Raw genomic sequence first — 17,537 nt, 5'->3', positions numbered from 1 at the left:
ACGCTGCGGCAGCACCCCACATACAAAATAGAGGAAGATTGGCACCGATGTTAGCTCAGGGAAAAAATCTTCCTCACCAAAAAAAAATAAAAAACAAAAAACCTAGCATTCTTGACTTGTGACTTTTTCAGTGTAGCTTCACACAATTCAGTTGACAAACTAAACCAACGTGAACCTGGAGTCAACTCTACTGAGAACAGAATCCATTCAATAAGACAGCAGAGTTCTACCACTTTATAAGGAGCCCTAAAATTTCAGGAGCATAAGAGCTTCTTCTGGCCATGGCAGAGAGAAGAGATCAGTAAATCCTCTTCACCAAAACAATTGTAATACCGGCCAAAATTGTCAAAAACAATTTCAGGGCTTTGGAAATCAACTAAAGTCAAACAACAAATTGAGAAGTGTTTATTTATGAAAAACTGCTGAACTTCAGGCAAGAACAGTGGAAGTCTGTGGCATTCTTGCCTGGGCTTCTCCCATCCTTCCCCACCTCCCACCTTCCCCAGCTCATCTGCACAGTGACATTGGCCTTGAAAACTTGCTGCCAGAGGGGGCTGCAGAGGGTAAAAATCCCACACCCAGGGGTGTTGCCAATACAGTTAGCGCACTCCATAAGAAAAATGGGGAATGCCCACAATTCTGCCAGCCTGAGATTACAATCCTGCTTGGAGCAAGTGTCAGACTGTGCACATGCAGAGAACAGCTGAGAGGGCCCCATAGCAAGAAAAACCCATATCTGACTTGAAAACTTCCTGCCCTTTGAACGTGTCCCCACCCACACTCCCACACAGATCCATAGAGAAGATGGTTAAAGCTGTTTGATCTCCTATGACAAATCAATAACTGCATTAAGATAAGAAGTCACAGGAGTGACCTTTAAAAAGAAAGGCCAAATTATAAGACACAAACTGAGCAGAGATATCAGCAACTGCACATACAAGAGACACAGGTTCTCAGAGTAAGTCCAGGCAAGTTACTAAAGACAAACAAACAATAACCAACCTCAGAGAGAAAATACGAGAATCCAGAGTTGCTACAATACATTATTTAAAATGTCCAGTTTTCCAAAAAAAATGACGAGATATGCAAAGAAACAGGAAACTGTGACTCATACACAGTCAACAGAAACTAACTCTGAGTGTACCCGGATGTCAGACTTAGCAGACAAAGAACTGAAACAACTATTATAAATATGTCCAAAGAATTTTTAACCCTGTTTAAAGACTTAAAGAACAATACGCTAATAGTGAGTGAAAAAAAGGAAATGTCAACAGAGAAATAGAAACTATAAAAATAAATCAAATGGACATGAGGCGAAGTAAATAATTCACTAGCTAGGCTAAAGAACAGATTTGAGATGGCAGGAAAAAAATCAGTTGAGCTGAAGATAAATCAATAGAAATCATCCAATCTGAAGAACAGGGTGAAGAAAGATTTTAGGAAAATGAAAAGAGCATCAGGCACCACAAGGAAACATCAAGCTTACCAACATGTGTAATGAGAGTCACAAAAGAAGAGGAGAGAATGAAAGGGTCCTATAAATATTTTAAAACTAATGGCCAAAAACTTCCCCAATTTAATGAAAAACAATCTATAGATTCAAAAAGGTAAACTATAAGTAAAATAAGCATGACTATATCCACACTTAAACACATCATAATCAAATTGTTGAAAGACAAGGCAGAGAAAATCTTGAAAGCAGCAAGAGAAAGAGGACCCATCATATCAAGTATAACAACAATATAATTAGCAGATGCCTTCTCATCAGAAACAATGGAAGCTATAAGGCAGCGGAATGACACATTCAAAGTGTTGAAAGGAAAAAAAAATCTATCAATCAAAAGTTCTATATCCAACAAAACTGTGCTTCAAAACTGAAGACAAAATAAAGACATTCCCAGATAAAGACTGAGACAACTCATTGCTAGAAGAACTGACTTAAAAGAAATAATAAGCGAGTTCCTCAGGCTGAAAAGCTATGATATCAGACTCAAATACACAGGAAGAAATAAAAAGCACCCGAAGAGGTAAATATGTAGGTAAATATAAAAGACTATACAGATATATAGAAAGAAATAATTATAACACTGTATTGTGGGGTCCAAAATGGAATATTTTCCATTTCCATCCAGGAAATATTACAGCAAAAGTTCCCCTATATTTTACTGGAATAAAGTCAGTGTGAACCTCAAATAGATTTCATAAGTCAATATGCATATGCGTATTGCCGTCCCTAGAGCAATTACAAAAAACTATATATATATATATAGTTTTAAAAAATCAACAGAGGAATTAACACAGTACATTAGAAATATTTAATACAAAAGTAGGCAGTAAATGAGGAGGAAAGAATCAAAAAAAAAATGAGACATAGAAAAAAATAATAAAATGGTTCATGTAAATATAACCATATCAATAATTACATTAAAGGTAAATGAACTAAACATTTCAACCAAAAGGCAGCAATTGTCAGACTGGATAAAAAAGCAAGATCCAACTACATGCTGTCCACCAGAGACATGTTTCAGATTCAAAGCCACTAAATAGTTTGTAAGTAAAATAATGGAAAAAGATATAACATACAAACACCAAGAGAACTGTCATGGCTATAATATCAGGCAAAATGGACTTTAAGAAAAGAAATACTCTTAAGGACAAAGAGGGACATTTTGTGATAAACAAAAATATAACATTTTAAATGCATACATATCTAACAACAGAGCCCCAAAACTGATAAAATAAAAACCGACAGAATTGAAAGGTGAAATAGACAATTTCACAATTACACCTGGAGATTTCAATATCTTACCCTCAATAACTGACAAAACACCCAGAGGAAAGAAGACAGAAGACATGAGTAAAACTATTAACAAAACTGACCTAACATTTACAGAACACTCCATCTAAAATCAGCAGAATATACATAGTTTTTAAGCACACACAGAACATTCTTCCAGCGCAGACCATATGGTAGGCCATAGAAAAAGTTTTAATGAATTTAAAAGTATTTAAATGATTTAAATATGTTCTCTGACCAGAATGGAATTAAATAAGAAATCAACAAGAAGAAGAACTTTTGGAAATTCCAATACTGGGATATAAAACAACAAATATTAAAACTGTGATGATTGTAAGATTTTACCCTACTGGCGAGCTAAAAAGTAAACCTGTCAGTTTTAGGGATGCTGGTAGAACACAAGAAAGTCCGAGGACAGAGACATAGGAGTTTGGGGTTTTTTTCTCACAGCAATAGCAGTAGCCAGAGTATCATTATTTCAGGGCCAGTTTTCCAAGCCCCAATTCCCACATTACAACACAAAGAGAACCAGGTGACACATACACATGCACAACAGGAGAGGGGACCTAAGATTAGGAAACATGAATCTTCCTGAATGGCAGCAGGCATGTCTTCCCAATGCTGAGGAGGAAGAGATTGTCTCTATCTTCCAAGGCTGTTCATGATACAAACATCCTTTAAAAGATAGGCCAGAACAACGGCAGTCAGTTCCTCTGCTCAAAAAACGTGCAGAAACACAAGAGTCGCGTGGAGAAACACATCCCAACGCAAACTTCTAAATGAACAATGGATCAAAGAAATTAAAGAGAGAACTAGACATTTTTAAAAACTGAATGAAAACAAAAACACATGTCAAAATTTATGGAATGCAACTAAAGTGCATATAGAACAAAATTCATACCTTTAAACATCTATATTAGAAAAGAAAAAAAGGTCGTAATAAAAATTCTCAACAAACTAGGAATATAATGAAACTTCCTCAACCTGATAAAGGACATCTACAAAAAAATCTACAGCTAACATCATACCTGATGAAAGACTGATCTCCCCTAAGATAAGAAACAAGGCAAGAGTGTCTGTTCTTACCACTGTATTGTACTGTACTGAAGGTTCTAGCCAGTGCAAAACATAAGACATCCACATTGAAATGGAAGAAGTAAAATTGTCTTTACTCTCAGATGACACAATCTTGTATGTAACATATCCTAAATATTCTACAAAAAAAACTACTAGAACTAATACACGAATTTAAATCACAGGATACAAGATGAATATACAAAATTCAATTAAATTTCTATATTTCATTGCTATATACTAGCAGTGAAGATAACAAAAATGAAATTAAGACAATTCCAATCATAATAGCATCAAAAAGAATAAAATACTTAGGAATAAACTTAACAAAATAAGTACAAGACCTGAATATATATTTCTTAAATAGGACAACAAAAGCATGGTTATAATGGAAAACATTTAACAAATTGGACTTCAACAAAATTTAAAACTTCTGATTTTCAGAAGATAGTATACTAAAATGAAAAGACAAACCACAGTGGGAGGAAATATATGCAAATTCTATGTCTGATATAAGAGTTGTATCCAAAATAAAGAATACTTATAGCTTAATATGATAAACATCCTAATTTAAATATGGGCAAAAAAATTGAATAAGCATTTCACCAAAGAGGACATATGAATGGCTAATAAGCACATGAAAGCACGCTTAATTACACTGGCCATTAGAGAAATGCAAATAAAAATCACCATGAGATACAACTATATACCCATTAGCATGGCAATAATCGGAACTGATAGTAATATGTGTTAGCAAAGGTACAGAGAGACTGCAATTCTTATATGTTGCTGGTAGACATGGCACAACCACTTTGGCAGTTTCTTAGTAAGTTAAATGTAAACTTACCATATGACCCAGCAATTCTACTCTTAGCATCTACCCAAGAGAATGAAAATATATGTCTACACAAAGACTTGTATATGAATGTTCACAACAGCATTATTTATAATAGCCAAAACTGGACATTTCCTGACTTTTCTATACTAACAAATATCTCTCTCTGAAATGACGTCTCATACTGTAGTATCTTCAAGGTCCATCATTATCATAGTCATGTGTTGATCCAATGTGCATTAACTAGCAAACAGATATACAAAATATGGTATTACCCATACAATGGAATACTATTCAGCAATAAAAATGAATGGAATATGGATATATGCTACAACAAGGATGAATCTCAAAAACATTTTACTCATTAAAAGAAGCCAAGCATAAAAAGATTACATTGTATGATTCCATGTATATGAAATTTCCAGAAAAGGCAAATCTGTAGAGATAGCAAATCAATGATTGCCTGGAGCTAATGGTGGGAGTGGAGACAGGCTGTAAACAGGCAGGAGGGATTTTAGGGGTTGATGGAAATGCTCTAAAAGTGGACCGTGGGGATGGTTGCTCAACTCCACAATTTGCTAAATACCACTGAATCATACACTTACAGTATGGTCCTTACCGGCAATTAGATTGTGCAAGGAACTGCCAAAATATGCATTTATTTGCACTATCCTAAAGAAATATATATTCTTTTTATGAAATTTGAATAAGGAATGTATGTAGGAGAAAAGTCAATCTTTAAATTTCTTTTCTACCACATCCATGATTTGTTTCCCTCCTGTTACTACCCTACTTACAGCTCTCTTAGCAGAAGTAAATGAATCCCTAGGGAGTTGAGGGATATAAAAGCAATGATGAACTCTGGCATAAAAGTCTTCTCTCACTAGGAGGCTGTGGGTCTCACAAACAATTCATAATCAACCAGGAGAGGGCATTATCAGCGTTTCCCCATATACAAGCTTCTGCCCACTCTCACTTCTTGCATTTATCAAAGGACTTACGCTTCCTAACCCGGGTACATTGAAAGAGTTGTCCCACAGGCAGTTTTTTACATCACATTGATGCTATTCCTTGGCTCTCATAGGGCCTATCAACAAGTAACAGCAAATGATAACACATATATACTTACCAGAAGAAATGTCCGGATTGTTCTTATTTTGTTAAGTTCAAGAAGCAATTTTTGTGCCTTCTCATGATTACTGCAATATTCATCATAGATACGAAACTTGTCTTTCTGTGAATTCAAGTAAGAATAAATTAGACTCATTTCATTAGCCAGTTTGAAACTTTAACCTGTGTAATGTTTGTGAACAAACTTTATTAAGTTTCACTATGTTTCAAGAGCTCTACTGTATGTATACATAAATACATTTTATTTATTTATTTTCCATGATCCATGAAGAACAGCCTAGGAAAAGAGATAGACATATTAATTATAGTCCACTATGAGGTATGCAATAATAGGTAAATAAACCAAGTGGTAGCAAATTACCGAGAAGAGAGTACTTAGCTTTGCCTGGAGGATTCAGACATAGCTTTAAAAAGGAAGTAATATCTGAGCAAGGTCCGGAGAGATGAATCCATAATTCCCAGGCAGGGAGAGGGAAGTAAGTATTTTAGGTAGAGGGAAAAGCATATGCTAGATCATACAGTAATAGAGAAACATACTACCCTGCAGGTCATATGCACCAATCTGGACAGTTGTGTTTAAGAGGGACATTGACAAACTAGACAATATTCAGCAACAAGTGACTAAGGTAATGAATGATGAACCCTGAAGACACTATATATGAGAGGTCATTTCTGAAAGAGGTATTTGTTAGTATATAGAAGTAAGGAAATGGTAGCTACTTTCAAATAGCTGTCATATTGTAAAGAATTTACAACTCTATGTAGCCCAAAACACAAATTAGCACCACTAAGGTGGAAATTGCAAAGGCAGTGATGGGCAGTGATAGGCAGATTCAGAATTAATATAAAGATTTTCTAACAATTAGAGCTGTCACTAAAAGTGATCAAGTAAAAACAAAATAAACAACCTCCACAGATGTTTCTTCTTTCAAAAGAAGAAGAATTTCAACATCATGATCTCTGAGCTCCCTTCTATCTATAAGATAATCTCTAAATGACTATGATCAATATCTATCAAAGCAGTACCAATAAAAGAGGAAGACACAGAAAATGTATTGATCAAGTATTAGAACAGAAGTTTGTCCTCTGAAATTTCAAAGTCATGCATTTAGATAGAAACACTGAGTGCTATTTTATATAGCCAGTAGAAAATGTATTGAATTACTTATTTCAAGAGATGGTATGAACCAGAATAAAGCAAACTTCATAAATAGTTTAGCTAAATCCACGGATGACAGATTCATAGCGTGTTACTGAGGAAATGGATGTCAGGGTGCAAGATTCCCATGTGCAGCCCTGAACGGAGCTAGCAGCTACTCCAGCTGGCAGGAGATTTGAATTCTTTCCTGAAAGGGAACAGTCTGGAGTAGTGGACACAAACGTGATGGCTTCCAGTCGTGCCAAGGAAAGTACAGCTTGCTCTTCCTACATTCAAGGAGCCTCTCTCTTTAATATAAATATCTTTATGAATATTTTTTCTCATTATAATAATAACACCTTTTATGTGTCTGCTCACTACATACGGAAATATAGATCTAGAAACTACATATAGAAATCTTTATAAAAGAATAAATAGAAATAAAAAATAAACAAAAATTGATTTCTATAACAAAATACTCTTACACATTTTTAAATAAAACATTAACAGCATTTTGATAAATAAATGGATTCAAACTGGTGTTCTGAAAATTAGCATCAGTGGAATAGTATAAACAGCAGCACTATTTTTGTTTTTTTAGTATGAATGCCCTTTAGTTCTGAAAACAATTTTCACTATACAGGTGGCTTTTTACTTTGCAAATTGATTTCATAAATAATTTCAGCTATTGTGTACAAAGAGATGAAAATGATCATACAAGCATGACGTATAATTTGAAACAACTGAGGACTGACTTGTTATTCCTGTGCACTGCTCAGCATCACTTCCTGAAAAACCATCCTTGGGAAAAATTCAGACACAGGCATGTCTGTACCTGGAGTCACAAGATTTGTTCACCTCCAGGTTTGTCACAAGTCTATTAACAAGGGAACATTCTGACTAATAAAAGGCTCACCATGCCATTATAAAAGTAAGGATTTTGTGCCTCAAAAGAGAAACGCTCTGTTTGAGAGAAACATAAAAATCCATTCATTATGAACAGCCTCAATATTCATTAGAATTCAAAGCTACAGAGGATGCGAAGAACCAACTTGTTGGGAAAAAGAAAAGGCTGTTTATTCCTCACTGAATAAAATGGATGATGTGAGGCACTCTCCCCTTTCCTGGCTCTAAATGGAAGATTTCATTGGCCTTAAAAGACCCCAAACTTTTGGTGTCAGATTTTACTTCTAATGTTGAACTCCCACATACTACTATGCCAAAAGCTAAACCTTAAAATCTAGGGGGAAAGAGCTTTTAAAATAAACAGAAATGTATCCTACAAAATGAAGAAAGCAGGTTCCCACTTCTTGTTGAGCGTTAGGTTCAGGATGTAAGCACTCTTCCACAACTTTTAAGAATTCTTTATGTACTGCAAGGATATCTTCAATGTTTGAGAAGAGCATCTGTAAATAAATAAATGTGTAAATAAGTGCAATAGGTAAAGCAAGTTTAAAAAAAGAAGAAAGAGTCTATGCAAGCATAGTATTCTCTCTCGAAGCTGAAAAGTTCAGCAGATAGCTATCCCACATCCCTTCCTTCCTCCCACCCGGCTGGCAGAGCGTCATTTTTGTCTGGACATTCTCCCCACTCCCACACAGTTCTAGGAGCGGGGAACCTATTCCTGGCTCTCAGGAAAACCCTGAGTGACTGAATCCAAGCATTAGTCAAACCCCACTAACGAAAATGGGCTACAGGTAAAACAGTGCGGGCAGATTTGCTGGCAGGTTTTTTGGAGAAAGGGTTTCTTTGCTCCTAAGAAGGGCACTCCGGAATGGACAGCCCTTTTCTCCCTCTGGAAGTTGCTGTGTCTGGAAGACCTGGGACAGCTACAGGGTCATTTTCTTGCTGTGGGAGGAGCCAGCTCAGGGGCAAAGCTGATAACCTGGAAGGCAGACTGAAGAGCTAGAGAGAAACTGACAACCTTATTGACCTCCCTGAGTCACCAGTCCTGAACCTTCTCTTCTGTCTAGAGTTCCTAAAATGAGAGTCCAAGTATCTTCAAGTCAATCTGAGTAACAAGTGTCTTTTGCTTGGAATCAAAAGCACATGAACTAAAATACTCCCATGGTAAGGAGAATTTGAAAGTTAGTATTTAATTTATGAGGAAATAGTCAGAAGTGCCTAAAAAATCCTCAGAAATTTTTTATTTTCTAAAGTAAAACAGCAAGTTAGCATCAAAAATAAATATCAGTGATAATTTACACAACTTAAATGGGTAACAACGACTCCAGCACAATCAATTTTCATTCACCATCCCTCTTTTTTCCCCAAAACTCTTCACAATTTTCCTTCCCTACAGTTTAAAAGGTAATGCTTATACATTTGTTTCTGAGTTGAAGAAATTGTGCAGACTTTCTTTTCTGCACCATTGGACCATCCAAATCAAAGAGTCCTGAAATAACATCCACAGATAAAATTTCATCTAAAGGAACTTGTGCCTGGCTCGAGGGCCAATTACACCTCCTCACCTTCACGGTTTCTTCGGTTACATTTTTGTCAACTTTCGACGCTGCACACTGGTTCATTCGGTGTAAGAATGCCTGCATAAAACAAGGAGAGATGTTATGAAGGCAACATTAGGTTAATAAAATAACTGGGTGTTCATCAGAATTAAATTTTTTACAGGCAACCAAAGTTTTTACAAGAAATCAAAGTATAAAATGGCACATTTTGAGGACAACTTGATAGTATATCTCAAATTTTTAAATGGGCATTCCCTTTAACCTAGCAATTCTACTTCTAGGAATTTATTCTAAAAAAATATTCAGACAAGGAGTTTCGGTGTATTGATTACAGAAGTTGAAACATTGGAAACAACTTAAATTCCCATCAATAAGGGAATCATTTAGCATATTACGGTACATGCAAATTGCAGACTATTATGCAAAAGTATAATCCTAAATGACATGTGATGAAAATTATATAATTATATATACATGTGTGTATACAACATATGTCTATAAAATATTGCTTGGTGAAAAAATTAGCAAATTAGCGGCATACTTGATATGTACGTACACATACATACACACGTGTATATATATGTATATACACACACACATACAAGTATATATACATATATACACATGTAATGCCAGTGTGCATTCATACTGAAAAAATTATGCACCATATACCAAAATGCAAACAGTGGTTACCTCAGGCGGGAGGAAGGCGACCCTGGTACACTTTCTTATTTTCAGAATACTTGGCTGTGAGCATGTGCTAACTTTTATAAAAAGAAAACAAAAATACTTAAAAGAAACAAATGAGCCACAGGATCCCACTCCTAGCATTAGCTTCAGCATCATCTTGATTCCCGATTCAGTTAGTCCGTGTTTCAGATTCCATAAACACAGAGCCACATCAGTACTAACGGCCTCAAGTGAACGAAATAGTTCAGCTGAATTAAATAAAATGAATAAGAAAATATCAGATGTCCCCTTAGTTTTTTTATTGGAAACACGGGAAACAATTTTTTGAACTAATTGCTAAAGTTAGGTATAATGGGCAATGGAAAGAGATTTTGAATTTTCTGACGAAGTACTCATTTGAATTAGTGTTAGTCTGTTTACTTTTTAATTTTAGTTTTGTTTTTCTTGACTATTTTTCCCCATACGTATACCAAAAAATGCTCTTTAGCTCTTTCCATTCGGTCTGAAAATACCATGGGTGGTTCAGTTGCCTCGTTTACATTTCTTACTGACCACAGAGTAAACAGGTAACCTCTCGTGCGAGCAGAGCTTAAACCTCACCTCTACAGTTATAAACCTTTTCTTCATAAACTGACCTCAGGTCACATTCTGAAACCAATAACTTAAAGTTAGGGGGTAGAAAAATAAATCAAAATGAGTTAGAAGGGAACATACAAACTAATAAAGTAAACTATATCTTTATCTGACTCTTTATCTTCTTATCCTCCGTGACGATATGGAATTTTTGCTTAACTGTATATGAAAGAAAACCTGGAGCTTGTTAGCATTTCTGACGAAGCATTTATTTTTCCCAGGAGCCTCGTTTATACAACAGTAAGGGCAGATTTCAGATAGTTTGCTGAGAGGGCAAAACCATGAAAACCGTTTGACATTTTTACAAAATGTGTAGGTCTTCCTTCCTGAAGATAAAGAAAAATAATGTGTTTTCAGAATCATCATTTAACAACCAGCATCTACACAGTCCTTTCAGATTTTGGTAATTGGGGCATTTAATCTTTCTCATATCAATCAAGGAAGCATTAAGACCCTAGTCACAAAAATACCGGAAGCGTTTAATATGCTGGTTTATCTCTGCATTCATTCATTCTCCTTGGTCCAGAATGTCATCAGAATTAGATCATCCTCATTCCCGGGTCCTATCCCAGAAGGTCTGATTCAGCAGATTGGTTTGCATTTTGAACAAGCTCCCTATGTGATTCTGATGCACTTGGTCTAGAGACCACATTTTGATGAACATTCTTTTACATTTATTCTTCCAAAGACTGAAGAAACAGACGTAGAGAAACACATAAGTGAGTCTCAATGGGAAAAATGGGTTCAATTATTTCACCTGACTTCAACTCTGCATCAGACTCCCTCTATGGACAACACCCTCTCACTCAGCCACTTGTGGTTTCTGACACCCCACCAGAGGACCCTCCCCTGCCAACAATGAAAATCACAATCTGGGGTGCATAAACAGGTCACAGTAATCTCTGAAGGCTAGGGAGATGCAGAGACAGGTGAGCCAGATAAGACAAAGACATTCGCAGGCAGTGAGGCTCATAGGCGACCCTCCCCATGGCACCTTCCAGCTCACAGGTGTGTCAGCATGTATCACCCTAGTCTTGGCTTCTTTTTTCCCACCCAGAGAGTGGAACTCTTCAATTTCTCTTCAACTTGCTCCATATTGTTTTCCTCTTATGTGTTTAGTAAAATGTGTTAAATGTCATACATTAATTAAAGTTTAAGAAAGCTAAAGATGTCACAAATTTGCTACCAAGAAATCAAAAGGAGGAAGAAAACCCATTAAGATATAATAGGGAGATGAGAGCAATCCCCTTTCTCCTTGTCTGCCCATTTGGGCCACTGCGAGCTCAAAAGTAAAGCAAAGTCCATGATGAGTTTTATTCTCAGAATACATTTGCTTATTTTATAATTTCAATGTACTAAATGATCTCTCTCAACTCATTTTTGTCCTCCCCACTCTTTTCATCAGTCAGGCACACACAGTAAATCACTCTCAAAAGTCACACAGATTTTAACAGTTTACATTTTCAATTCTAGATACTCAACGGCAATCTTAATTTCATAATATCATATAGGCACTAAACCTTATTACTCCTGTAAATATTCTGCATTCAGAATAAATTTAACAACAACCTGTCACCTTGAAAATGTGGCAATTTAATATGGATAGAGATGGTTAAATTTTATAAAGATGAAAGGGAAAAATTTAAGAGGGGCCACATTATTACAGGAAAAATTATACTCATTTCCTGAAAATACGTGGAAAAAAATAATAATGGCAAATATTTTCCTTTTACCTCTTGAATTTAGAACAATATTATCACATCAAAATTCTTCGAAAGATTAGTGTTTTGTTTTATGTTTTGTTTTCCTGAGGAAAAAAAGACATTTTGATAAATGAAAAAAGCTTGTTATTTGAGTTTACTTTGAACACCTGGTTGATAGATATTGGAATGGAGAAATCTGGAGGAGCAGATTTTGGGGTGGGAGAATTAGAGTCTGTTCCAGCCATGTTGAGTTTGAGGTGCCCATTGAACATGAATGTGGAAATCTCAAGTAGGGAGTTAGCCGTACCCATCTGAGGTTCTGAGGGGAGATCGGGGCTGAAGGTGAAGAGTTGAGCATCACTGGCACAAGGAAGTAACTCACGGAAAGTGTACATAGAGAAAAGAGACCACTGGTCTATTAGAGAGAGTATGCAGATGGGGAAGACAAAAGGCCCCAGGACAGAGCCTTGGGGCACTCCAACAGTTAGGGGTCAACCAGAAGAGAAACCAAGGAAGCCAGTAAGGTAGGAGCACACCCAGGCGAGTGTGTTGCCACAAACGCCAAGAGAAGAGAGGGCTTTGAGAAAGAGGGAGTGGTCAACTGCTTTAACAGGGCTGAGAAATGAAAGCAGTTACAAACAGAAACATGACCTGACATCGCAGAGGTCAGTCACTGGTGATCTTGACCAGAGCAGTCCCAAATGAATGGGTAGAGGGGGAAACGGAGGATGAGGAAACAAAGACAGTAACCACAGAAAAAATTTTAAAAATTTTAAAGTTTTGCTGAGAAAGGTAGCAGAGATATGGAGATGGATTTGGATTAAGGGAGGGTTTATTTTTTAAGCTGGAAAATACTAGCTTATCCTGCAAGTTACATTTTATGTTCCCTTAATATAGTTCCAGTGAACCCCTCCTAACCTCTCCAGTCCGCTGGATCTCATCCTTCCCTAACACCTATTGATTCTCAATTTGAGTAGGAATCCTTCCTTTAACATAACGACAAAGTAACTGACATGCATATTGTGGTGTTAATATCTGTAAATTTAAATACATATTAACAATAAACGACTAGAAAAAATTCAGCAATATTTATGCTATGTGCCAGGCATTGTTCTCAGCAGCGGTTCTTAAATGTTTTCATCTCAGGACTCCTTTATACTCTTAAAAATTATGGAGAATCGCCAAGAGCTTTTATTTATGTGTATTATATCTATCAATATTTAATATATTAGAAATTAAGAAAAATTTATCATTTATTACTCGGAAAAGTCATTTATTTATAAATTTATTTAAAATTAACAATAATAAACCCATTACATGTTAACATATATATTTTTATGAAAAATAGGTATCTTTTCCTAAAAAATTTCAGTGAGAAGTACAGTACTGTTCTACATGACTACAAATTTCTTTAATGTCTAGCTTAACAGAAGATAGCTAGATTCTCATATATGCTTCAATTTGTTGTGATATGTTGTCTGGAAACATATATTTCCAACGATAGTCAGAAAAAGGAGAAATATGTTTGTTGTTATGAAATTTTCAGATAGTTGTGGATATTTTTCTTGAATACAACACCAAAACTCAGTAAGGGGTAGTTTTTTAAAGGTTAGTCCTGATGTGGAATCTGAAACCATATCTGAATTCTTCCCACTCTGTTACAGTAAAACCCATTGATCTATCTTGCAATTTGAAGGGATCTTTAATCCATGCGTGATTTTGTAAATTTTTTTAAACAATGATTCACTGAGAACTATGAATATCTTCCAAACATTAGCACACTTCATTATACAATATCAAAAAAACACATCACATTAGTTAATATCAGTATCCAACTCATTAGGAAAGTCTTTAAGTATTAGGCAACTGTCACACTCAGAGTGATAGACAAAAATTTTCCAGAACTCTAAGCTCATTTCACTCTTGTCTTTTTTTTTTTTTTTTTTGGTGAGGAAGATTAGCCCTGAGCTAACATCTGTTGCCAATCCTCCCCTTTTTGCTGAGGAAGATTGGCCCTGGGCTAACATCTTCCTCTACTTTATATATGGGAAGCCTGCCACAGCATGGCTTGGGAAGCGGTGCGTATGTCTGTGCCCGGGATCCGAACCCACAGACCCCCAAGCCTCCAAAGCGGAGCACATGAACTTAACAACTACACCACCAGGCCAGCCCCTCACTTCCCTCTTTTTTGAGAAAATATCTGCCAAAAACACAAATGCCCTGAAACTGAAACCATTGTTTGTCTTGCAGTTGTTATTTCAAAAAAGTATGATGCTCCATAGCAACTCAAACAATCACACAAATTCTTTCCCTGGAGACAACCATAATACTTGAGTATGCAACAGAAGTACTTGGGTGTACTTCCTTTTCATCACAGAGAATATTAAAAAGACGTGCTCAACAGTCAAGATTTAATAAAAGTAATGTTTTACAGCTTCATCAACAACACTCAAGTGAAACTGGCATTCCTTTACCACCACCTGTGAGTGGGTGACAGTGAAGTATACAGTGACTACAAGGACAGTTTGGAGCCACTGCTTTAATTCATACTAAAGCATCAGCAGTTTTAAACATCATGGCTTTTGTACCATCAGTGCAAATGTCAAAGCAGTAAAAAAAGCAAATAGTTTTGACCTTACATATCCCCTGAAAGAATTTCAGAAAACCCCAAATGTCTGCAAACCATACTTTGAGACCCACTGTTCTAGGCATATAGGATATATCAATAAACAATAGGATATATCAATAAACAAAACAGTTAAAAATCTTTGCTTATATTCTAGTGGGGGGAGACAGATAATATACAATAAGCATAATAAGCGTATTTGGTATATTAGAAAGTAGACGCTAAAACTGAGCAATGAATATACTGTAATAGCAAAAAAGTAGCTACACATTTGAAAAACCATATAATACCTTGCAATAATTCCAAGTCTCTCCAGAGATCCAGGGCCCAAAATTCATCACCATAAATCTATACCACTCAATTCTGTTATTTAATTAAACTTGACCTTTCTCTTCTTACACCCATAGTATCACTTCTCACACCTGCCAACTCCATTTATTTTCCTTTCCTTCCTTATATGTCTTTCCTTTGCTTTATTACTTTTAGTACCCAGTCTGTGCATAGGACTAACAGAGGATGGGATGCTATAGCCTTCCTCTACAATTTCCAATTAGCTCCCAAGACAAGGAAGCAAGTATTCTTAAATTTTATTTTTACTGTCAAGCACTTGAGACTCATTTGGTTAGGGGAATAAGAAAAATTAGAAACACAGGAAATTACCTACTATAGCTATTTTTTATAGTTATCTTACAATGATGGTTCTGGTCTAGAATTCCAGGCTCCCATTACAGACTTCTAGCCTATACTCTTGCTTTCCTAGAATCCATTCTGTATGCAGCTGCCAAACGATCATTTAAAAATAAAAAATCAGACATTTTTGGTTCCAGTCCAGCATGTAAGGAGCTTGGAAGTCGTCACTTTGTCCTAATCACAAGTAAAAAGCTGAAAAATCAGTAACTCTTCTTAGAGCTTACTTAGACCTTAGAAGTAAGGTTACAGAGCAAATAGATGCCCCCAAAACTGGAGAGACAGACAGGCAAAAACAGAGAGTCACACCTTGCCAGATTGAAAACCCAAAAGCAGAAATCTCCATCAGAAGAGGTACAGGTTCGGAAATCCTAAACTCTAACTGAAAAATTGTTGGAGGTTCAGTATGGACAAGTCTGAGAGTTAAAACTTCAGGGGAGCCCAAAGAGAAGACCCTCACAGTTTTGTGACCTTTACCCCCAGGAGTTCTATCAGGTTCTCACCCTGAATATCAGAGAAAAATCCTCTTGTGCCCCGGCAGATGGAGGGAAAAAGTAACCATTTTGAAATACATCAGAGCGCTCTGTTCTTCTTAATGAGACCTGCCCTCAAGAGAAACTATTTTACCAGAGCCTAAACTATTGGGGTTATAGCACAGCCTAACTGAACTGTGGGAAGGGAAATACCCAACGCCAGCCTGCTCTAACCTTCTAGATGAGAAAAGGAAAATACTCAACTGTAGCCCACTCTAGCCAACCTGTTCCACCTAAGGAGGGGAAAAACCTGAGAAGAACTGGTGAAGTTCACAGTGCAGGGAAACAGGCTCACCAAAAGACTAAGACTTAATAATAAGATTATAGAACACTTCTCATCCCCCACATCTTACCACCACACCACTAAAGGCCTATTTATCAGAGTAAAGAATCACTGAGCTTGAGAACATGGCAATTGAAACTTTCAAAACTTAAAAGCAAAGGAAAAAAGAAGACTGAAAAAATGGAACAGAATCTCCAAGAACTGTGGGACAACCACAAAAGGTGCAACATATGCATAATGGGAATACCAGAAGAAGAGAGAGAAGAACAGAAGAAATATTCAAACAATAATTACTAAGAATTTCCCCAAATTAATGTCAGACACTAAACCACAGATTCAGGAACCTCAGAGAATATCAAGCAAGATAAATGCCAAAACAATAACAACAACAACAACTAGGTGTACTACATTCAAACTGCAGAAAACCAAAGATTAAAGAAAAAAATCTCGAAAGAACCAGAGGAAAAAAATATCTTACCTATAGAGGAACAAAGATAAGAATTACATTTGACTTTTCCTCAGAAACCATGCTAGCAAGAAGAGTGGAGTGAAATATTTCAAGTGTTGAGAGAAAAAAAATCACCAACCTAGAATTCTGTACCCTATGAAACTAGCCTTCAATGATGAAGGAGAAATAAAGACTTTGTCAGACAAACTTGTTGCCAGTAAATCTGCCTTGCAAGAAAGGTTAAAACTACTTAAGAAAGAAGGCAAATCACATAGGTCAAAAACTTGGATCTATATAAAGAAAGAAAAAGCAGTAGAGAGAAGGAATAAATGAAGGGAAAATAGAAACTTTTATTCTTCTTATTCTTAATTGATCTAAAAGATAATGGTTTGTTCAAAATAATAACAGCAACAATGTATTCAATTACGTATGCTCATGTGTGTATATATATATGCTTATGTATTCTTATGTACACGTGAAATGAATGACAGCAA

At 36.1% G+C, this 17,537-nt stretch overlaps 1 protein-coding gene across 1 annotated transcript in view; it reads right to left on the bottom strand.

Annotated features, from left to right (window-relative positions):
* The window catches only part of PREX2 (phosphatidylinositol-3,4,5-trisphosphate dependent Rac exchange factor 2), a 277,450-nt gene that overhangs the window by 197,763 nt on the left and 62,150 nt on the right, over nt 1–17,537 (bottom strand). The window contains exons 2-4 of the mRNA XM_058528828.1: nt 9,447–9,518; nt 8,259–8,381; nt 5,836–5,940 (exon numbers count right to left, since the gene is read on the bottom strand). Of these exons, the coding sequence (XP_058384811.1) occupies nt 5,836–5,940; nt 8,259–8,381; nt 9,447–9,518 (300 nt within the window). The remainder of the gene's footprint in view (nt 1–5,835; nt 5,941–8,258; nt 8,382–9,446; nt 9,519–17,537) is intronic.

Source organism: Diceros bicornis, chromosome 33, assembly GCF_020826845.1.
Source record: "Diceros bicornis minor isolate mBicDic1 chromosome 33, mDicBic1.mat.cur, whole genome shotgun sequence".
Taxonomy (NCBI): Eukaryota; Metazoa; Chordata; class Mammalia; order Perissodactyla; family Rhinocerotidae; genus Diceros; species Diceros bicornis.
The sequence above is the reverse complement of the archived record's forward strand: the minus strand, read 5'-3'. Positions and strand labels throughout refer to the sequence as shown.